Source organism: Myotis lucifugus, unplaced genomic scaffold (genome assembly GCF_000147115.1).
Source record: "Myotis lucifugus unplaced genomic scaffold, Myoluc2.0 scaffold_25, whole genome shotgun sequence".
Lineage (NCBI taxonomy): Eukaryota > Metazoa > Chordata > Mammalia > Chiroptera > Vespertilionidae > Myotis > Myotis lucifugus.
Window position 1 is genome coordinate 9,793,146 of NW_005871073.1, and position 23,642 is coordinate 9,816,787.

Genomic DNA, 23,642 nt, shown 5'->3' on the forward strand with positions numbered 1-23,642 from the left:
CCGCGCCCGGCCCCCCAACCCATTTCCAGTTCTTTCAAGGGGGAATAAAGCAGGTGCATTTACCAATGGGAAGCAGTCGCATAGACACAAAAGATTAGCCATTGTTCGCCGCTTGTGATCTTGGCACCAGGCGTCTGGCTAAGACTTGTTCCTAATCCTCTAAATTCCATCTCCTGACTTATCCCTGAGACAGGCTTAGAAAATATGTCCTGTTCCTCTTCCTTACGAAGAGTCAGGCTTAGGGCTGTACCATTCGAGAGGGAACAGGGCTGGGGGGGGGGGGCGGGGAGGTCCTGATCTCCCAGGACTGGCTGCCACAGGTTGCCTGTCGGGACCTTGGGCTGTCTAGTCAGAGGCACTGACTTGGTTAACCGTCTGCCACGGCTAAAAATAAGCCAGGGTGAGCGCTTTTTCCAAGACTAGCTTTCCTTTCAAAACCTGCATTTTCCCATCGTGCCTTCCGTGATCGCAAGTAGAAACCCAAACACGCTTTCATCCTTTGTTTGTGTATATTGTATGCTACGGAACTGACTACTTAATCAAAAGTTAGAGATGATGGACGAGATGAAAATGGAACCTTTTATTTCTCCTCATCGCCTCGTGATGGGAAAATAATGAAGCTGTGACCTTGTGTGGCACTTTCCAGAGAAGGAGATCTCAGGGCTGTTTCCCTGGGCACACTCTGTTCTTTCTCTGTCTTTCACTCTGGGCGACTTCCAACCCTCCTCTATAATCACTCACCCACTTCCAGGTGCTCCAGCCTCAGAGTGTGAGAGGCCCAGAGTCAGGGCTCTAGTCAGCGGCAACTATAAATACTCCAAAAGCAATGGCTCTCAAGAGTTTTGGTCGGTGACATTATCAACCCAAGTTTATAAGGAGGGCGGGGGGAGGGTAGATGTGCTTTAAATATTTTTAAAGTTCTTACCTCGTCCTTGTTGACCAGTCCCATTTTGGACATGTCTATGTTGAAGTAGTGGATGTTTGGCAGGCTGATTTCCATGTCTTCTATCTGGAATCCACCATAGTATACATCACCTTGGGCAACTGTGGATCCATCTATCCATCCACCACTCACCCCCTCCCCAACCTACCCACTAGTCCGTTACTCAGGTTCCCCCTCTATCTCTGAAACAACCTCTGATGGTCCTCTACTGCCCAGCACTGTTCTCCTCTCCTGGTCCTATTATTAGACGGTGGGCCCACTCTTCTCCTCTCCACGTACAAAACCTGCTTCTCAGAAAAGCAAGAGCTTCTTGGATCAGAAACCTGGGAAACTGCCTGGCCAGTGTGGCTCAGGGGTTGAGTGTCAACCTATAACCTCAATTCCCAGTCAGGGCACATGCTGGGGTTGTGCTTCGATCCCCAGTAGGGGACGTGCAGGAGGCAGCCAATTAATGATTCTCTCTCTTCATTGATGTTTCTATCTCTCTGTCCTTCTCCCTTCCCCCCTGAAATCATTAAAAAAAATTTTTTTAAAGAAAGAAACCTGGGAGGCCTCTTCAACATCGAACTCTCCTGGGCCTGGCCAGTCAAGCTCCTAATTCCCTCCTCATTCCACTCCTAATGCTCCAGGCCTTTCCCTAACATGTGTGGGCCCTGAGGTAAGGGTATAATTGGAGGCCCACATACCAGATGTCTAAAGATTTAGAAGTTATAAATCAAGCTAAAAAAAACTTTTCTGTAAAATATGTTGTATCTTTCTAATTTGACAAATATACCTTCATCGCAACCTGGAAGGCCAGGATCAGATTTAAAGTTCTCTGACTCCTCCCAGAGCCATGCCAGGACATGGCAGCATGTGAAGAGTCAGTCCCCAGCCCTGGTCCATCCCATCTTCTTTCTTATGTCAGGTGGGTGGACATCCCAGCTTACATGTCAAGTCCCATTCATACCTCCTGCAAACATCTGACTTTTGCCCACTCTCAGGCCTAAGGGTGTACACACACAGATGGCATGATCTGCCCTCCAGAGGATGGATCTAGGGAAGAGACTGCTCAGGCTCTGGAATTAGTCTCAGGTTATTTGGACAGGAAATTCTGGGCTACAGTTATCCTGAGAATGGTCTAGGGGGGATGCACGGGCTCCTGCTTTGGTCTTACTGACTTTTCATCCAGCGGAGAGAAGCTCAGCCAGAAGAAGGCCTGAAGCGAGCCTCCAGGGTGCTGGGCCATGGCAGGAGCCCCTCTTGCCCAGGTCCAAGGGTAGTACTCTTCCTGTCTAGCCCCTCATGGCCACAGTTCAGGCCCATTTTTTAGATTTCTGCCACAGCCTCTCAATAGTTCTTGTCTGAAGTCTGTCATCCTTTTAATTTATTACCCTTCTTTCAGAGTGATCTTTCTCAAGTGCAAATATGGTGGCATCAGACCCTGCTTAAACCCCTGGGTGGCTCCTGAGAGCTTTCAGGATACAGTACAGACTGTCACTAAGACCACAGAGGCCCTCCTGATCTAGCTCCTGCCTCACCTCTAGGCACATGGAAAGACTTTCACTCGCGGAGCTTCACATGCGGCAGACCCCCGGCAGTAGATGACTGTTCCACGCTGCCTCCTGTCTCCATACGACTCTGCTCCCTCACTTCTGAATGTGAACCCAGATAACCCCCACTTGTTCCTTAAGACTCAACTCAAACACCTCTCCCTCCAGAAAGCCTGGATGGTCCTATACCCTGTATCTGAGTTAGGTGCCTTCCTCTGTATTTCAATAATAATTTATTCTTTATTGCATATAGTTTACTGATATGATTCTTTCACTGGATGATGTTATCTTCGAGGGTAGGGACCATGTCTAATGTATCTTTGTATTCCTCATGCTTTGACAGAGGCGTAATAACCATTGAATAATATCAAATGGCTGGCTGGATGGATGGATAGATAAAATCACTCTGCATCTATCCTCCATTTTCTGGATCTCCTGAAACTTAAATATGGCAAGATGGAAAGACTCAAAGAATTTTCAGCAAAGCTAAAGAACTATAGCACTGGCCTGTGTTTTCAGGTTGGACAGATTTGTTCCATTTTTTCCTCTCTCCTCACTTGCTAAAACAAGCTTTTGAACAACAACAGATGTCATTTTTCATGTGTCTCCCACTTTCTTATTTTAACTCTCAACTCTTTCTCAGAGTTGACATGAGACACAACAAGTTCTCTCCGTCCTCAGAACGGCAAGTGATAAAACATACCTCAGGAACCCGGCTCAGGGAGAGCGCCTGGATGTCATAGAGGGTCTTCTGGACCGAGGGTGAGTACTCGCCTTTGTCATGGGGTCCAGCAAATTTCTCAAGGACAATGTCCCGAACGGTGTCCCTAGAACACAGAAAAGAGAACTGAAGACTCATAGGGTGGTCTTTAGGAATGCGTTATAAAGCTTCCTGTCCCTCAGAAAGCAATTTTATTGTTGATTTTAGAGGAGATTAATATCTTGTAATATTTAAAAAACCTCACTTCCTATTTCCTTATACACACAAACACAAACACACACACCACTCAACAAACATATTGGGTGTCACTGGGCTATTTTCCTAACCTGGCACCAGGGCCCCGTGGGAATTCCAGGATAAATCTTCTGTGCTTGAAGAACCCACGAAGGGCACTCCCAAGCACTCCAGCACTCTTACTGCTCAGCATGGCTGATTCCTTGAATTGTTGTTTTAGGGTGTTTTTTTGTTTTTTGTTTTTCTCTGCACTAAATATTTCATTTTATTATTTTATTGAATTCTCTTAATATACCTGAGGCAGGTGCTGTTATTATCCCCAATTTATATGTGAGGAATCTGAGCTTAAAAATTAAATAATCCACTTGAAGTCCTTCTTTTAGTGGGAGGCCCAACTAGCACCCTAACTCTGGCATGCTCAATTTTGTACTCTTTTCAACAAAAATATATCAGGCTGCTGCCCATGGGAAACGCTTGAAATAAAAAAGGAAACACAGATTGAGGTGAGTTTCTCTTTAAGCATTTCCCAGCCTGTCACATCATCAAAGGAGCAGAGCTAAGCGTTACCAGTGGGAGCAAGCTACCGGGGGCAGATTCCAGCTCATCACAGCTTGGAAGTTTTGAACAATTAGAGCTTCAGCAAAGAAATGAGATGCCTGGTCAAAAAGTAAACTCTGGGGGTACAGAGGCTTCATTATAGCTTGTAAAGATATTATTATTTAATCATACCTTGATATTGTTAAGGCATTTATCATTTATAAAGTGCTCCAGTGAATGTTATCTCATTTTGAGTGTAGCTTAGAGTGACCAACTGTCACAGTTTGCTGGGGACCAAGAGGTTTCCTGGGACATGAGACTTTCAGTTTGAAAATTAGAAAAATCCTTGATGCAGAAAGTTTAGCCCTTTCTGCATCTACGATGAAGTAGTAAAGCCAAATATCATTATCCTCACTTGATACCGAGGTTCTTAACATGGGGCCCTGGTCCAGCAGTATCAGCATCACCTGGGAGTTGGTTAGAAATGCAAGTTATCAGGCTTCACTTCAGACCTACAGTCAGAACCTTTGGGGGGTGAGCCCAGTGACATACATCCTAACAAGCCTTCCCTGTGATTCTGTGAACACAACCATATTTTAGAACTACCGATTTCATCAATGAAAAGCAGATGGTCATGGAAATTGGGTGGTCCATTCAAGGTCATCATGGCTAATAGAATCTGAGATTCAAGTGCAGATTTATCAACTCAAAGTAAGACCATTGGCTTTCTGTTGTCCAACAAAAAGGATTTTGAACAGTGAGGAAGTTGAATTGAGTGGCCTCCAAGGCTCCCTTTAAATTGAAGACTTCATGAACTCCAGGCCCCAAGGACAAGGGCAGACACTACCTGTGCCAGCGCTAGGCCCTAGCACATGCTCATACCAGGTAGCCTCAAAGTCCACGTCACTGCCCCGGTAGCGCCACTTGCAGTACACTTGGGTGGCAAAGCACCGGTCCTTCACCTCAGGGAGGGTGGTGAACTGGTCCTTGATAAATCCTTCAAATCCAGACTGGGTCGTTTTCAAGACCTTGAGATCTTTGATTCCTGAATGAATGACCGGAGGTCCTGTTTTAAGTAAAAAGGTAAGAGGGGATCAGTGCCTTCTTACTGATCCCTAGCCCTGAGGATTCTGGTCATTAAAACATGGCACACTATGCTTATACCGAGAACTACATCACTGCCCATGTTTTCTGTCTCCCTGACTCCTCTGACATCCAAATGATGAGGATGGTATGTCTTTCCCTCCATCTGGATTCCACAACTCACTGCCCTCTCCTGCCCTTGGAGTACTGAAGGTCAGAGACTAAGCCTCCATGTTGTGTTGAAGCCCACAGAAATGAATGCCTTCCTCTCAGCTACAAGTAGAGTTGTTTTCTAGTCCAAATACCTTCTATTTTTTTAGCTGCATCTCTTTCAACAGAAAATCATGCTGAAATGACTTAATAAGCAGTTCTGTCTGCTGCTAGGACTCCCTGTTTGGGGGTAGTCCTCATGTGGATTGTCTATACTGACTTATGGCACCAGTCACCACCAGATCCTCAGTTCCCTTGTGGTTATGAACTCAGCAAAGCCAGACAACTTCATGAAGGGACCACAGTGTAAGCCTGACTGAGCCTAAATAGAGACGGGGAAGATGAGGCTGATGACATGCAAGGAATAGGTCTGCCTAAGTTTTTTGACTGAAGGAGAAAGGACAAAGTTGGTTCCTGAGGACCTGGGGGACAGAGTGCAGAGCTGAAAACAGTGGAGGGGATGATGTGGCTCTCCCCACAGCCCCTGATGTCACCTTGTGAGGTGAATTGGGGAAGTGGAGGGGTGAGAGGCATAATCTGAATAAGCTGTTTGCTTGTGTGCCAGGCAGTTTTAGCTCAGGGTCCAGTTGGCAGGTGGAGCACAGAGTTAGTGAGGGAAGAATTATCTTTTTCTTTTTCTAAATGGAACACACTGTAGCTCCAACAGGTTGGTGAAGCCTAAAGAGACCACGGCTTCAGGTGACACACTGAGAAGCCCCAAGGCACAATGCTCTGTGGAGAACATCATTCTTCCCAAGGAGCAGTGATAACTGGCACAGCGAATGCTGAGCAGAGCCAGCAAGGCAGAAGCTGTACCCAATGGTGCCAACTTCTCCCTGAGCACATGAGACAGCCCCTCAGGCTTCCAGAAGGTGGGAGAGTTTAACTGGAGAGGCCCAGAAGTTTTGTAATGAGAGAGCTACAAGGCCAGAAAATTTCAGGAATTAACATCACTATAGTCTGCTTTGTATGTGCAGTCTGGTGAGGCTGGACATTCAGGGGACACTTGGGTACACATCCCCGCTAGCACAGTGCCATGGCAGGATGACAAAGGTCACCTCTATTCAGTCTTAAAGTTATTCCTGATTAATATCTAACCTTCCTGGTCTGCTTAGTAAATAAATCAAGGGCTGGAGGTGTCAGGCATCGCTATGTTCTACATGGTCTTAGGTGAAGAATAAGAATGTAACTCATGATCCTCAATTACGAACCAGGGCAGCTTTAATAATCCAATGGTTTACATCGTCTGTGTGGTATCAACGCCTTAGTTAATTCAGGAGCTGTGGAGTTTCAGAAGTAGATGAATAATGACTGTATTTTGATATTTTCCAGCCACAAGTGTGCATCTACTAGAGAGAGCAATGGCCAGGCGTTAGTGGTAGATCTGCTGATGAAACATGTACCGATTAAATAAGGTGTTCCGACCAGAGTGTTCCAAGATAATGTGGTAAAACTGAAAATTATATTTATTGAACACTAGTGCCCCGGTGCACGGATTTGTGCACATTGAAAGGAAATTAATTAGAAGGTGGCCGGCAGGGCAGGCTGGGTGGGGTGGGACTGGACCTCCCATGGTCCCTCCCCGGCTGGCCACACCTGTGGTGGCACCACAGTTCGAAGGGCGTCTGCGGAGTGAGCAGGGTCCCTCCGGCAGGTGAGGTCCCCCAGCCTGGTCTGCAGGGATAGAGCCAAAACTGGCTCTCTGATATCCCCTGAGGGGTCCTGGATTGCGAGAGGGCTCCCTCCTCTTTGGTTCTGGGGTGCATCACCAGAGAACTACCACTACCAAGTCGCCACAGCTTGGCAGATCTTGTGTTGAGCGTCTGCCCTTTGGTGGTCAGTATGCATCATAGATACTGGTTGGAGCATCTGTCCCCTGGTGGTCATTGCGTGTCATAGCTACTGGTTGGACAGTCACTTAGCCTTTTATATATATAGATTCTGAAGTTCTCATTGGAAGTTATATCTGCAGAAGAATCAAGAGAAGGATACCAGCAATGCCTTAATGCTATTAGGTTGTCCGGGTTTATCGGATTCTAGATGAAGACATGGTTCTGAAAAATCAGCATTTCAAATGCAATGTGGAGCTGATCCAAGTGAGTCTAAGTCCCAAATCTGAGAGAAGTGTAGGAGTAATCAATAAGCATCTGTTGAATGAGTGAATGCATGAGTGCAACATGTCTGATTCACATCAAGAAATGAGTGTCTCACAACTTAGTCTCTTTTTCTCTATACAGTTCTCTTCCATTGGTCTTTACCGTTTCCCTTCCTGATCACCCCACCCACAACTCTAATACAGAGTGTGGCAGGGAGAGGGCATCAATATCCTCTAAGAATGTCTTGACTATCAGCATGAGTTTAGTTGTTATCTTTTTCACTCATTACCTTACTGAATTCTCACATCTCTGTTACATAAGTAATTTTACCCAGGGGACTTCTAATCATTTGCCCATAGTGACCTGGCTAGGAACTGGCAGAAGTGGAGTTTGAAATCAATACCCCATTTTGAGATTCCATACGTCTCTTCCTCCTTTTTGGATTATTCTCATCTACACAAAGTTTTCTCCTTCCTTTAACTCTCTCCATTTCTTTACAATAAGAGGTCTTTCCAGGAGATAAAGGGGTTGCCACTTCCCATTCCATAGTGTACTTTGGAGGCCTCTAATACAGCCCCGACTGAAAAAATACCATCTCCATTGTTCTGAAATGGAATGTAAAACATCATTTTTAGAGTGGCCCCTATGTGTCTTGAAAACTTTTTATTCCTTAAAAATGTCCTATTGAAATACAAAGACCCCTTAAAGGACTGACTCTTTAAACCTTTATAAATTAATACTATAATCTATTTCCAATAGTAATTCCCTTCTAAAAAATATCCTATAGAAATGAAAGTGGGTTTGCAATCAGAAGTAGTGTTAAAAAAGTAGTGGGAACCCTTGAAGGGAGATAAAGAGAAAGTGAAGGAGCACCAAAGGCAAACTTTATCTATTTTATCTTTTCCTAAACAGCTGGCCTTGATTGCCAGCATCCATGTAATTAAAAAAAACTTTGGATCCTCCAATGGTCTTAATTATAAGAGGATTCCTGGATACTGTTGCATAATGGTTGAGACCACAGCCTTGGGCCTCAGAATCTCTAAATTCAAATCTAAGCGCTCTCTGTGCCTCTCCTCCCCAATTTATGAGCACTGTTCCCCTGAGAAAGTTACTTAAACTCTTTCTACCTTGATTTTCTCATCTGTCAAATGGAGATGGTAAGCATACTTATTTCCTAGTTGACAGATGTCTAAGAAAAACTTGTAAAGAAAAATGGCTGCCCCATAGAAATGCTCTATAAAGGTTTTTATGATGATTTTGCCAGAACTGACTTCTTCTTAAAACTTCTACCACCTGTAAATATTCCCCAGGTTTCACAAAGGCTCATTGGGTTCTGAAAACTATTTCTGATGTGCCGTCACTGTCCACCTCCGGCCAGGGACGAGATTTATTCATCTTCCAGGTTTGTCACTCCTGCTAGGCAACTTTGAAATGATCTCCTTTCTTGCCAGAATAAGAAAATGGAGAAAGCAGTTGCATTTTCTAATTTGTTTTGGCCTCGGTTTCACACAGAATAAAATGTCTCATGTTCCCAAGGACAGTTAACTATTTGCTACGGTTTTGGCAGAACACAAACCATCTACTCCGGTGCACTCGTCATTCTATGAACAAAAACAACAACAGAAAACCTGTACTCTTTGAATGTGAATTTTTTCCCTTGGCAGACACTAGACTCTGGATGAAATCAGAGAGCTTATTGTATCTCCTCTGTTGGCAGTGCCCCAGCTTCCTAAACACTGGTAAGCACTTGAGCCTTTCAAATTCATAGACCCATCAACTAAAAATGTGATGCCTCACACACTTTAAAAAAGATTTCAATTTAGACTAACAAGAAGGAATTCACCCCCAAAGACTGTCCTTTTCTAGGTTACTTCCCATTAAACCACTTAATCAGCTTTTTTAAATTTTTTGCTATTTTTTATTTTTTTGTCTGTCTACCATGGTTATGGAGTAATGCACAAGGAAGATTTTCACATTTCACTTTGCTAGAATATAATCTTCTCCAGCTTTTAGTGTCCTCCTACACACTTAACAGATTGTGGTGTATCTCTCAGAGAAGCATACATCCTCCCCTTTTAGTTCTCCAAGGGAAAGACACTCACTGGGAATTAATAGAAAAGTCCAATTCCTTACCTACGCATCAGGTGTCACAAAGCACAAAGCTTTACTGAGCCAAGAAAAAAATCCTGTCATGAAGAGGATAATTGCTTCCACATTTAACACCTCCAAAAAGGACACAAATAGCTAAAAGCAGAATATTTTAAAACTATATGAAATCATTCTAGTAGAAAACCTCAAACTTATAAAGTGCTAGAAAAAAATGAAGATCAATTAAATGTCATTTGCCTTGAGAGTCCATTTAGTGCATGCAGGGAGAGCGAAAGCTCCCTCTGTGCACTTCTGGGTGGGGAGAGCTGACATCACCCAGAGGAAGGAAGTTAACTGGGCTTTTGTACCACTAGGGGATAATCAAGATGATTTTAAAAGACCTGGGGTTTGCCAAGAACTCTTCTTTTGGATGAACTGGAGAGCACTTTAGTCTTGATATCTAAAGGACATACACAGCCTTCTTGGCAGTGGCCATCTCTGGCCTGAGTCTCCCACTTGTCCGATCTCACTTCTATAGTCTGCTCAGCTTGACATCTCTTAAATCTATTCTCCTCCAGGACTTCCCTGTCATCATCCCTTCCTTAAAACCATCTTCCTACTCCCACTCGTTTCCATGTTAATAGACTATTTTTTCACAGCCAGTTGAAATCTCATCTGCATCTTCCATTCCTCTATTTAGCCATGAATTTTTATAATTAGTGTCAGATTGGGAGAAATTTGATGAGTTATGATTCAAATAGTGCAGAGGTTTGGGGCCCAGTAGAGTTTAAATTAGTAACTCAACCATCCTAGTGACTTCAAGGCATGGCTAAGCTTGGAGCTCACAGAGACACATGAAAGAAAGAGTTTGGAAGATCCAGGTTTCATATAACACCTAAACCAACAGTCTGCACCCCACATACAGGGTCCAGCCCTCCTCTCAGAGCTGGGGAAGTCACAAACATAACAGTCCTCATTCCCCACGGTGAACAAATTTCTTTCACTCTTCCAGATTCTCCCATGGAACTAGCAGACTTTGAGTCAGCCTAAAGTACACTAACTGATGCAATGGGAGTTTGACAGCAATTGTCAGGGCCCAAAACAGTGCTTGAGAGTCAGTAGGCTTTCTATAAATGTTTGCTCAATTGATAAGAATGAATCCAGTCCACTAAGAGAAACCCAGTTACATATTCTGCTGGGAAAAGTCCCATTTGGGAGTTGCATGGCTGAATGTGTGATTAAGTGCATGTGTTTGAGGGGGCAGAATTCTCACCAACCTAGCCAGCCCCCCACCAAAAGCCCTACTTAGGGGTTTATAACAACAGCCTTCACTCTGGATTGGTGTGTGTGTGTGTGTGTGTGTGTGTGTGTGTGTGTGTAAAATGATTATTTTCTTCAGTTAAGCCTACACAAGGGCATTTCTTATGACAATAATTGTATATTGGCTCAACTCACAGTTTCAACTCTTAGATAATAAACAAATGAAGAATTAAAATCTGCTGCCCAAAGAGCACCAGATCCTTACTCTCCAAAGAGGTACAAAGTACAAATGTCATCTTCATACACACAACACTGGAAGATATGTGTGCGCACTCACATATGTGTGCACATACATACTGCCTACTCTTGGAGGCAACTGATGCTTCTTGCCCTCCCCTGATCCCTCTAGCCCAAGGGCATATTGGAGAGGCACTGGATTCCAGATGAGTCAGGCTGAGCTTCTGGGAATACTGCCACAGTGATCGTAGTACCCTGTAGCTCTTTAGCTTTCTGCAGAAAGAAAAAGCTCTGGCCTAATTATGGTGACTAGTTTTTCCACCTTACAGCACCCGGGTGACTACAATTCAGGCTGATGATAACTCCTAGAAATTCCTAGAAAGAACAAGGGTGTGAAGAGCAGCCGGTTTCTTATTATGATCAGAAGAACCTTATACTTGACCACCCCACTTCCAACTCCAGGGCTCTGCTAACATATTCTTTATAGAAGTCACCAATGTTCTATTTGCCAAACTGCACAGTTCCTCTTCAGTCTTCTTTTCACCTTCCAGTGGCAGAGACTGCTAGCTGTTCACTAAATCTACTTCCTCTTCCTCCTGGGTACCTGGCTAGACTACTTTTCCCAGCCTCCCTTTGCAGTTAGGTGAGGCTGTGTGATTGGCTGCTCTTAAGTAGAAGTGCTATGTGCTACTTTCAGGCCTGGGGTTATTGTAATTATGTTCCACCATTAATTTTAAAATTTCTTAAGGATTATATAATTGTCATTGCTATTTTAAGTGAGGTTCATTTTTATAGTAATAGTACGCAAATAATGTGTCAGGGAAACTTGATTGTTATTTACTAGCTATTTCCTATAATACTTATTATAATTAAAGCACAGTATGATATTTAAAGTCCTGGTCAGAAAGATCAGAAATTTGGGGGTTTGTCAGCTTGGGCCTTTTTTCCTTACCTCAAAACCTGGTAATAAAAACAATCCACTCCATTTAACTCCCAGATTTGTTGCAAAAGCTATTATTTCATTTTTCATTTTTAAGAAAAAAAGTAGATCGTTTTAAAATATAATTTAAAGTCACAATGCTCATTCCTATCTCAGATTAAAAAGCCTTCAAAATTCTCTACAGTTTCCTACTAAACAGAATAACTTAGGAGAAAAGAAACCTGAAATTGCTATAGCAGAATCAAAACATGAAAAATATTTTCTCACCACTCCTCATCTGTTCAACCTCACAGAAGTGCGTTCCAGTGGGAGTATGAATAAATGCATGGACATGCTTAGCTCCATTCTGAAAATTAGAAACCAACATTGTTTCCAATAAAATTTCAGCATGTCATAAAGCCAATTTCTTTAATTAAACTGAGAGCACAAATAAGTAAAGTAACCTTTTCAAAACGCTTCCAAGGGACTTCTTCCACGTAGACTTGAGCTCTGATGACATGGTTAAAAGAAGAAAGGAAATGTTCACAGATATTCATAGCAAACGTTTCTATGCTTTTGATCTGTAAAAAGAAACAAAATGGGGGTGAGAAACAAGATGGTGGCATAGGCCTCCCACAAAATTACAAATAAGATACAGAACAACCATTATCCAGAACCATCAGGAAGCTGGCTGAATGAAAGTCCTACAACTAAAGAGGTAAAAAAGAAAGAACACAGAGACTGGTAGGAGGTGTGGAGGCATGGAACAGGCTGGTCCAGCACCCACGTGCGCCACTTTTTTAATTAGGTGAGAGATTGTCTCTGCGGAGGCCACCCAGAGGAGCAAGGGGTCCCAGCCCCACAAGAGATGCCCAGCCCAGGGTCCCAGAGCTGGGAAAAGAAGTCCCCGTAACTACGGCTATAAAAACCAGTGCAGATTGGGGCTCACTGACACAGATGCTGCTGGAGACCCAGCTGCTCCTCCTAAAATGTTGGCAGACAAATTGAACCTTCAAGGTCCCACTTCCTCTGAGCTCCAGCGCCAGGGCAAGGCTCTCAGGACACAGACACATACAAGGAGGAACTGGATTATCTGGCATCAGGGCAGGAACTTGGGGGTGGTGTTCTCCCAGACTAGGTACTTGCAGGGATCATTGTTCTTATGCTGGGACGTCCCCAGTCACAGGGCTGACTGACAGCCATTTCTGTTTGCTCCACCCTGGTGATTCCCTGAGACCCGCCTCATCCAATTTCTAGCCGCACCCAACCTGTGTGCAGTGGATTTTGCATATGAATAGCCTGTCCTTGCTCAGGCTAAAATCTGTCAAACAAACTGCAATTGGTCAGGGAGCCCCAAACCTATCAATAAATGGCCCAAGACCCGGCAACAGCACCCACCTGCCTTGCTTCACAGATGGGCCTCATCTGGGCACTTCCAAACCTGATACAAAGAAAAGGAATCTGCAGATCTCTCTATAGCTCCTGCTGTGTGGCCCCAGGCATTGGCTGCCTTTACTCCTCTCTGGAGACTCAAAAGCCAGTGTACCCAGTGTCAGATCATACCAGATTACAACTCTACACATCCATAAATAACATACTCAAGGGACAGACTCAGTGAACACCAAAGCCCCACTGAAGCAAGTCCTGCTCCATAGGGTGTTTCCCGCACAGCAGCTCTCCCTCTGTAGTCACAGCTGGCCCTTATAGCCAATTGGCCTGGAAGTCAATTCCTCCCAGTGATACCAACAGCAATCAAGCCTCAACTACAATAAGACTGTGCACACAGCCCATAAAGGGGTGCACCAAGAGTGTCCACCTCAGGTGATTGGGGTGGCTGAGCCACTGGGCCCTATAGGACACCTACTACACAAGGCCACTCTATCAACTCAAGGAGACATAGCAGCTCTACCCAATACATAGAAATAAACACAGAGAAGCAGCAAAAATGCAGAGACAAAGAAACATGTCACAAATGGAAGAAATGGAAGAAAGCAAACTACTGGATATAGAGTTCAAAATCACAGTTATAAGGTTACTCAAGAATCTTTTAGAGACCTCCAAGGAACTTAGTGAGACTTTTAAGGGTCTTAGTGAGAATGCCAAAAAATGGAAAAGGACAAGTCAGAAATTAAGCATACACTAATTGAAATAAAGAATAATATACAAGAATTCAACAGTAGACTAGAGGATCCTGAGAATCAAATCAATTTGAAATATGAGGAAGCAAAAACACCCAACCAGAAGAGAAAAAAGAAAAAAAAGAATCCAAACTATGAAGATAGTGTAAAGAGCCTCTGGGACAACTTCAAGCATACCAACATACACATTATGGGGGTGCAAGAAGGGAGAGAGCAAGATATTGAAAATATATTTGAAGAAATAATGACAGGAAACTTCCCCTACCTGGTGAAAGAAATAGACTTAAAAGTCCAGGAACCACAGAGAATCCCAAACAAAAGGAACCCAAAGAGGACCACACCAAGACACATCATAATTAAAATGCCAAGGGCTAAAGACAAAGAGAAAATCTTAAAAGCAGCAAGAGAAAAGCAATTAGTTACCTACAAGGGATTGCCCATATGACTGTCAGCTGATTTCTCAACAGAAACTATGCAGGCCAGAAGGAAGTGGCAAGAAATATTCAAAGTGATTAATAGCAAGGACCTACAACCAAGATTACTCTACCCAGCAAAGCTGTCATTTAGAATTGAAGGTCAGATAAAGAGCTTCACAGACAAAAAAAAAATAGTAAGGAGTTCATTACCACCAAACCAGTATTATATGAAATGCTGAAGGGTATTCTTTAAGAAGAGGAAGAAGAAGAAAAAGATAAAGATAAAAAATATGAACAACAAAATGGCAACAAGTACATATCTATCAACAATTGAATCTAAAAATCAGAATAAACAAATGCAAAATCTAATGAACAGAATAAACTGGTGAATAAAATAGAATCGGAGGCATAGAAATAGAATAGACTGATGATTCTCAGAGGGAAAGAAGGATGGTGGGCAGGAAGAAATTAAACAAAGATCTTATGTGTATACTAGTGGCCCAGTGCATGAATTTGTGTACATTGAAAAGATATTAATTAGAAGGTGGCCGGTGGGGTGGGACTGAGCAAGATGGGCTGGACATGCCCTGGAGCCAACCTCCCATGGTCCCTCCCAGGCTGACCGTACCTGGGTGGCACCGTGGCTCAAAGGGCATCTGCAGTCACTGCAGCTCCACAGTAAACTAGATTCGGGACCGACAGTGCCCCAGCAACAACATAACCCATGGCCAAAGGTGGAATCGCACAGCCCCATGAGGAATCGGGCCCCCTCCTCTCTGGTTCCAGGATGCATCACCCGAGAACCACCACTGCCAAATCACCACAGCTCAGCAGCTCCTGCGTTGAGCATCTGTCCCGGGTGGTCAGTGCATGTCATATCTACCAGACAGTCAGATGGTCAGACAGTTGGACAGTCACTTAGCCTTTTATATATATAGATATGCATTATCTATGAACACAGACAATAGGGTGGCAAAAACCTGGGGTGGGGCAGAACCCAGGTGGAGTGGAGGAATAGGGAGAAAAAAAGGGACATCTGTATAATCTCAACAATAAAGATTTAAAAAAAAATTTTTTTAAAGAAATAAAATGCTAGTGATCAGAAATACTTGTCCCACTTAAAAATAATTTTTAATATCCATGGATCTCCCTTTTGAATCAAGTGTTATCTAGAGACAAAGAAGTGTAAAATTAGAAAGAATCTTGAGAGCTGAATTGGTTGTTATTCCAATTTTTCACAAGGGTTCCTAAGTGTAATTGATAAATCACCATCACCAAGTGAGACTATCATTTTTTTTAAGAAACCTGCTTTGTAGCACATGTGTCAATCAGTAGGTGAGCAAAAGTAACTTATTCAGATGCTTCTCGCAATGAGCTTGCCATCACCTACACCAGGTAAATTATACTCCAAAACACTCTGGTCTCTATGAGGCTGGCAAATAGGCCTCCAAGGAGGAAAAATGTTAATGAAGGGTCACTTCAGCTGTCTTTGCCTTGCAAACAGGCTTTCTGTTGACCATCCCCAGCTCTTCACCCTCATAAAGCAGCTCCTCACTTCCACACAAATTCTTCATATTAATCTCCAGGCAATGTTTGATGGTGTTATCATAATCTACAGATTATTTAGGGCTTTCCTATAATTAAGGTGGACTATTTATACAGGTTTCCCCAGGATAAATCTGACATTTTTGAGACATATTCTACCTGTTGTCCTAGAATAATTATTAATAGCATCCCATTCCACTCTCAAAAGTGTCCTGATTTGGAAAATGAAAGGACTAACTTGAAAAGATACATACACCCCCATGTTCATTGCAGCATCATTACAGTAGTCAAAATATGGAAATGACCTAAGTGTTCATCACTGGATGAATGGATAAAGAAAATGTGATATATATAATGCAGTGATTCTCAACCTTCTGGCCCTCTAAATACAGTTCCTCATGTTGTGACCCAACCATAAAATTATTTTCGTTGCTACTTCATAACTGTAATGTTGCTACTGTTATGAATCATAATGTAAATATCTGATATGCAGGATGGTCTTAGGCGACCCCTGTGAAAGTGTCGTTCGACTGCCAAAGGGGTCCCGACCCACAGGTTGAGAACCGCTGATATAATGGAATATTATTCAGCCATTAAAAGAATGAAATTTTGCCATTTGCAAAAACATGGATAGAACTTGAGGGCATTATGCTAAGTGAAATAAGTCAAACAGAGAAAGAAAAACACTCTATGATCTCACTTATATGTAGAATGTAAAACAAACTCAAAACAAACTAATAAAACCAAGCCCACAGATACAGAGAACAGATTGGTGGTTGCCAGAGGTGAGGGGTCAGGGGTGAGAAGTCAAATAAATAAAAGGATTCAAAAGGTACAAACTTCCAGTTGTAAAATAAATAAATCATGGGGATGTAATGTGCAGCATGGAGACTACAGTTAGTAAGACTATACTGCATATTTGAAAGTGGCTAAGAGAGGAAATCTTAAAAGTTATCACAAGAAAAACAATTCTGCAACTATGCATGGTGATGGATGTTAACTAGACTTATTGTGGTGAACATTTTGCAATAAAGGCAAATATCAAACCATTATGGTGTATACCTAAAACTAATGTATGTTGTATGTCCATTATATTTCAATTTAAAAAATAGGAAAAATGTGTTCTGGTTTGGATAAAAAATTATACGATCATTTTATCTAAGATGAATTAATTTGGTGTTCAAACATCCAGATTCATTCCTTTACTTCTCTTCACCTCTCACCCAGTACAGAAAATGTAAGAATCTGTGCTACCCAGCTCTCTTTTTTGGTGCAGTACAAAAACCTGTTTTCAATTTATGTTTTTAAGAGAGCAATGCCTTTGTCCATAGCCATGTCTGTGCTTGTGGGCCATTCTGATTAGCAAGAGGAAGATTAGAAAGAGTGGAGATATGCCTTGCAGAATTTGTATTTCAGTTAAATTTGTTCATTTCATGGGTGTGGATTTCATCCCAAAAAGCACGAGAAAAGAAGCTTTCCTATCTACATTTCTTGTCTTTTTAGGCTTCTTAGCAAATAAAAAAATTTTTCTTGAATTGCCCAGAAATCTGCTGGTGGACCAGCACAGCTTCACTCATACTTAAAGAAACTTGAGGTGAAAGTGCTAACATATCAGACTCTATCAGTTCCAATGCCCTTTGGAAGAGTATAATTGCTGCCATATATGGATACTAAATGGTCATGGAAATAGGAAGACCAGGAAAGCATTAAAAGTTGGACAAATATATTTCAAAGTGTGTACTTAAGATTTTCTTTTATAGCAACACCAACAAGAGAAATGGTATTTTCTTCTATAAATTTTAAGAGGAAAAAAATAAATAATTAGACTCAAAGAAATGCATGACAAAAATGTGTAAATTTATGATCTGAAACGCTCTCAGGACCTTTATTTGTCATGGTCCTAATCAAGAGATAAACATAAAATTCTTTAATAGGATTCTCTATCTAAAAGGTGTTATAAGTGTTGAGATCCAAGAAAAGAGAACAAAGAGGTGAATTTAAAACAAACAAACAAAAACAACTAAGCTTTTCTGTAAGACTGGAAACTTTAGAATGGAAAAGAAAACTTTTTTTAATGGCTTAAATGTAAAAATAAGGTTTAAAAGCAAAGGGAACTTGAAATAAGCAAGCAATATCATTACGTTATAGAATAGTGAATTCTGCATCATAATTGGCAGCATCTAAGAATAATAACACATACTCCTTTGAACTTTGCCAAGACGTGAACTGTGTTCTTGATGGTGTCTGTAGGGATGATGTCTGAATTATCTCCATGTAGATAATCTTTTTTGGAGCTCAGAGTAAGTTGCACCGAAGTTGCCACCTCTTTAATGCTGTGAAATTTTCCATCTCGCTGAATACGGAGAACTTTTACCATATCCTTCCCGTAGCCAGTGCGGACAAACTCCACCTCATTGTTCTGCAATGAAAACATAGTTGTTGATAAAGGCTAAGTGAAAGCAAAAGGTCAATTGAAATTTGTCTAATCTAAGCCTTAATTGTGTCATATACAGCAGGTCCTCGTTCTGGTATAATTGATCAGATGCCATACTAGCTTAACTTTTATTTATATCAATTAGCCTGTGGTAAAACTGGTTACATAATAATGTTTTTCACTGTAGTTCCAAGAACCTATCAATGTTAAGTGAGGAATTACTATAATTGTAATAATCAGAGTATTCTTGAAAGCAAGGTCATGTCTTACTTTTGAAGAAGAAGGGAGAAAGGAGAATCACAAGTAACCAATGAAACTATATCAGATTGGCCTGAACACAGGTAGATGGCTTTCTTGATAATAATAAGTAATAATAATAACTGTACTTCATGGGCTAAACGACTCTGTTTTATTTAATCCCTGCGAAGGTAATCCTTATAACAGCTTTGAGAACTAGTATTATTACCATTTTACAGAGGGAGAAACTGAGGTTCCAAAAGTTTAAGCAACTTGCCCCCCTACACACAGCTAGTAAAGGATAGAGCCAAGCACTCACACTCAGGTTATGTACTCCTAACCACTACATAAACAGCCTTTCTTGTATAAAATGCTTTGACTATGTGAACTGGAAATAATTGTATTCCCTTTTTTATAGAGAGTGATATTCTGGAGAAAATGTCCTGTGATCAATAAAAACAATTTGAAAATTGATTCTTCCACCTGCTGGCAGGAAGCAGGGTAATTAGTGGCAGGGTCCAGATTACCTTCAGGAGTGCGGAGCCAGGGCCATCTGACGCAGGGAAAGCTACGCTTTAGCAAAGAGACACTTAATAAAAGCTTCGTGATTGAGTCATTAGTACTCTTGTCTGAAGCTGGAGCCCTCACTAGCTAATACGTCCGTCTCCACTGCTGGGTTCCACAGGACGTGTTCCTGGGCTTTATTGGTGTTTGAGAGGAGAGGCAGGAGGGAGCAGAGGAACAAAAAAACATTTTTTTTTCAGCATTGAAATTGCACATTAAAATTTTAATGAAAGAAGGGGACAAAAGTAAATCAAAAACAACATTCAGTGAGAATGTGGGGAAGGGCACAGGGAAGGAAACTGGCCTGCTCATGGCACATAGGTGATATGCTGAGAAACCCCAGGGCTGCCTACAAATGTTTGCATAAAAAATCACCAGGTCCCCTGGGAAAGTTTTTAAAATTCTAGCCAACATCAGAAATTATTGTAATGTTCTTAGTCACAATGAGATGGGAGGCTGTCTTAAATCTTGGGGATAAACCCTAAAAATGCGTGGTGTCTGAATTCAATCCTTTCTCTGTGGGAAGGACACATTGAAGGGACAACTCTTGGAGAGACCTCTCAAAAGCCTCTGACCCAATCGTTGGGAGACTTATAATTCAAAAACAGGACCAATAAGAAAACAGAAGGAGCAGACTTAAGGGATCCTAATGAGAACTATAATAGTGACAGGGAAAGGGGCATGTTGTATAGTTATAATGGCTTTGGAATCAGAGCAGGCCCAAATGCTGCCTTCCTACTTACTAGTATAGCTTTGTAGCTTGTGACAAATAATTTGATGTCTCTGAGCCTCAGCGTTTCCATTTGTACCAATGAAGATAGACACTCCTTCTTGTAGGGTTGCTGATGAGTGTGAAAGACTTGGTTCAGTTCCTAGTACCTAGCGATGCAGAGAGGTCAACCCTAATAATAGTGGTCACATCCGGCCTGGCTGTGGGCACAGCAGCAGCAGAGAGAGCCAAGGGGACCTTGAGAAGGCCCAGTCTTTGGAGTGGAGAGCACTATTGGTAGCAGCTAAGAAAGACTCTGATGTGCCTTGAGCAACAAGAGATTCTACCTGGGGGAGAGAGGCCCTTGGCTGGCTTGGGGCCCTTGGATGATATGGGCTGGGATCCAGAACCAAAGTCTCTGAAATTATCCATTGTCCCCAGTGCACAGTAAGACTCAACAAATGTTATTCCTCAGTTCCATCCTCTGCCACAAAATCCTCAAGGTACAGTAGGTTAGTCTGTGAAAGCAAGTGGTCCCTAAGTGATATACATAAAGATTAAATGACAGCCACTCTTCCTAGCCCCAGCCTGCTCATCTCTCCAGCTTCATGTCTTGCCACACTATTTTGAACTGCTTCGCTGTCCTGAGCTGACTGTGGTTGCCTAGGCTCTGCATGCTTTTCAGCCTGTAGACCTTTGAATTTGCCATTCTTTCTTTCTTGAACACTCCTTCCCTTCCTCACTACCCAACTACCAACCTCTTCACCTGCCTAACTTCTTCTAGGCGTCCTTCAATCTCAGATGTCACTTCTCCCGGTAATGTGCCCCAGCACCTCAGGTCTGGAGTAGGTGCCCTTCAGTGCGCTCTCAATATAGTTATTTTGTCCAATTGTATTGCAATTGCCTCATTTTGTGTCTGATTTCTTCAGGAATGGTAAATTATGGAAGCAGGAACAATTTTTATCTTAGTTGTTATGGCAACCCCAGTGCTCCGCACAGTGCCTGGAACATGAAGAGGTACTTAATAAAGTGCTTAATAAATGTGTCTTGAATGAATGAATGGTGCACCACCACCTCCACCCCTGTGTGGTGACACAGAATAGTTCATGAAAATATCCCAAAGATTTCAATGCAGGAAGAGCTGCTTTAGCTCAATCAGGAAGTTCCTCTTCCTGGGAAGGTGGGGAAGGCCCCTTCTTGCCTCTGATCACCACAGCCTGGAGATCACAGGCACAGCTGGCCAGAGAACAAAGGCCCAGGAAGGGCAGAGCTGGGTGTAGACAGAGTCAGCGATGCAGCACAAAGTGTTCGCATTGCTAACAAGACCGAGCGCTCCAGCACAGCGCAGCCGTCCCAGAGTTCATGCGTGTCACACACGAGAGAGGTCAGTGGTCCTTAGCAAGCTCCTGACTAGGCCTCGGCACCGAGCAAGGCTGGAGTAATCAAGCTTGCCGAGCAATGAGTCCGAATAAAAAGGACACAACCTTCTGAGGCTGGAACAGAATGGAACAGGAACACCCAAGGGTCTCTCAGCAGGACCTGACAACACGGGCGATAGCCTGGACCACAGCTGACGTTGTTCTTTTTATTAAGGCTTCCTCACTTCCATAGTCAGAGAAATCAGAAGGGCCAGAACCTGCCGTGCCTCATGCCCAGTATGGCGCAGAGATCCACATCCGAGACCGCTGCACAGTAAAATGCAAAGGCCGCTCTCATCTGGCGCGTGGTCAGGGGCTGAGAGCGTGGGCTCTGGGCTCTGGAGTCAGGCAGGCCCGGTGTGGATCTTTGTCCTGCTACCTAGTAGCTCTGTGAATGGAGGCAAATTTCTCCATCTATAAAATGGGAATAATAGCAGTGCACATTTCTTAGGATTGCTGTGAGGATTACATAAGAAAAAACATCAAGTACTTAGAAAAGTGTCTGGCAAATAGTAAGTGTTCAATAAATGTTAGCTATAGTTATCATTGATAAATAATAATTCTATTTCAAATGTCTGCATCAAAGGGTCCCATGGTTACTGTTAACAATAAATTCCCAGACTGCACACCGATCCAGAACCCGGGTGGCGAAAATCAAAGACTGCTGCTGTGATGAGGCCTGAGTCAGCCTTCATACTTCTGCTAGGACATCCTGCCCCAGGCTGTGTGGCTTGAGGACATGGTTACAAAAGGACTCGATTTCCTAGAGAAACACTCTGGAAAAAATATCAGCAGGAGTAAATCTTTTCCTGGCTCCACATGAGAAAAATCCCCTTTTCTTAGACATCTTTTGAAATACAAAAAGATGGAGACTCATTATTTGCCCGCAAGTAATGTTGGAGGAAACTCTCAGAGATTTTAAGTAAATCATATGAAGTTTCACTTTTGTAATGAGATAGTGAGTTTTCTCTCATTCCCAAGTCATATTGAAAGTGATGGAGGCTGTCACTACAGTCTAAGGTATCGGTTCTCAACCTGTGAGTCGCGACCCCTTTGGCGGTCAAACGACCCTTTCACAGGGGTCGCCTAAGACCATCCTGCATATCAGATATTTACATTACGATTCATAACAGTAGCAACATTACAGTTATGAAGTAGCAACGAAAATAATTTTATGGTTGGGTCACAACATGAGGAACTGTATTTAAAGGGCCAGAAGGTTGAGAACCACTGGTAAGGGGTCTTAGCCTGGAATCTGTTAACCTCTACAGGGCCTCATGGATGGATTTGAGGCAGAAAAATATTAGGAATGATGAGGTAAAACTTTTACAAATGTAAATTTTAAAATAACTAGAATTTTCTTTCAAGAGCAGCATCTCTACCCTCCATAACAGAGAGGAATACAAAAGGGCTAGCTATTTAGGACCCATCACCCAAGTGTGAATATCAATTCAGCTGTAGTTGTGCTGTGATAACTGGAAGAACTCTGCATGGAGACAGCCTCTGGAATGTGACGGAGAAGTTCTTCCAGTTCTCTGCGCAGGTTTGCCCCCTTGCCTGGCTATTTTCTTGCACATTTGTGAACAAAAGGACTTCGGAAGAAAATCCTGAACTAACATAAGAGAAAGGAGCACTCCAATGAACAATATTAATATCACTTAGGTGAATTCTAACAATATGGAACGAGAAGAGCAGTAATGATGCATAACAACCGCAGAGGCAGCTGGTATTTTTTTGGTTGCCTAGGATCTCCTAAATGTCACATGGGAAAATATTGATATCTAGTGGAAAATGTCATGTGGCTATAGGCTGTAGAGTAGTTTATTTTTGCCATCAAGGGAAGATGTGCCCTGCGTTATGTTCAAAGGGTGACCCTAGAGGGGTTTGTCAAGCAGATGTTTCCAGGAACAGTATAATGTATACACTTAATATGGTAGCGAGAAAGGGTGACCTGCTGCTTAATGAAGAGACTCCATTTACAGACGCTCCATTATTTTCATACTCCTGCCTACTACCAAAGAAGAGAGAGTCGTCACTAAATGCCAGGGGAAATGCTCATTTTCTTGCCAGCCTCTCCAGGGGCCTTAGGGGAGGGAACTGGATCAGGGTCCTGAGGTGTCTCTAGAATTGGGGGCAGGATGCCCCACAAACAAAGAATTGATGAAGACCTCCAAAAAGGCAGTTAAGAAAACTTTACTGAAATGCATACACTAAAAGATATCTCACCCTAGCTGGTTTGGCTCAGTGGATAGAGAGTTGGCCTGCAAACTGAAGGGTCATGGGTTCAATTCTGGTTGAGGGCACGTACCTTGGTTGCAGGC

The 23,642-nt window shown here is 42.7% G+C and overlaps 1 protein-coding gene across 1 annotated transcript in view; it reads right to left on the reverse strand.

Moving 5' to 3' along the window:
- Nucleotides 1-23,642, reverse strand: part of LOC102440467 (uricase) — a 32,034-nt gene that overhangs the window by 2,745 nt on the left and 5,647 nt on the right. Inside the window, exons 2-7 of the mRNA XM_006086137.3 lie at nt 18,160-18,378; nt 12,325-12,441; nt 12,149-12,227; nt 4,850-5,033; nt 3,179-3,302; nt 926-1,009 (exon numbers count right to left, since the gene is read on the reverse strand). Coding sequence (XP_006086199.2) covers nt 926-1,009; nt 3,179-3,302; nt 4,850-5,033; nt 12,149-12,227; nt 12,325-12,441; nt 18,160-18,378 — 807 coding nt within the window. The remainder of the gene's footprint in view (nt 1-925; nt 1,010-3,178; nt 3,303-4,849; nt 5,034-12,148; nt 12,228-12,324; nt 12,442-18,159; nt 18,379-23,642) is intronic.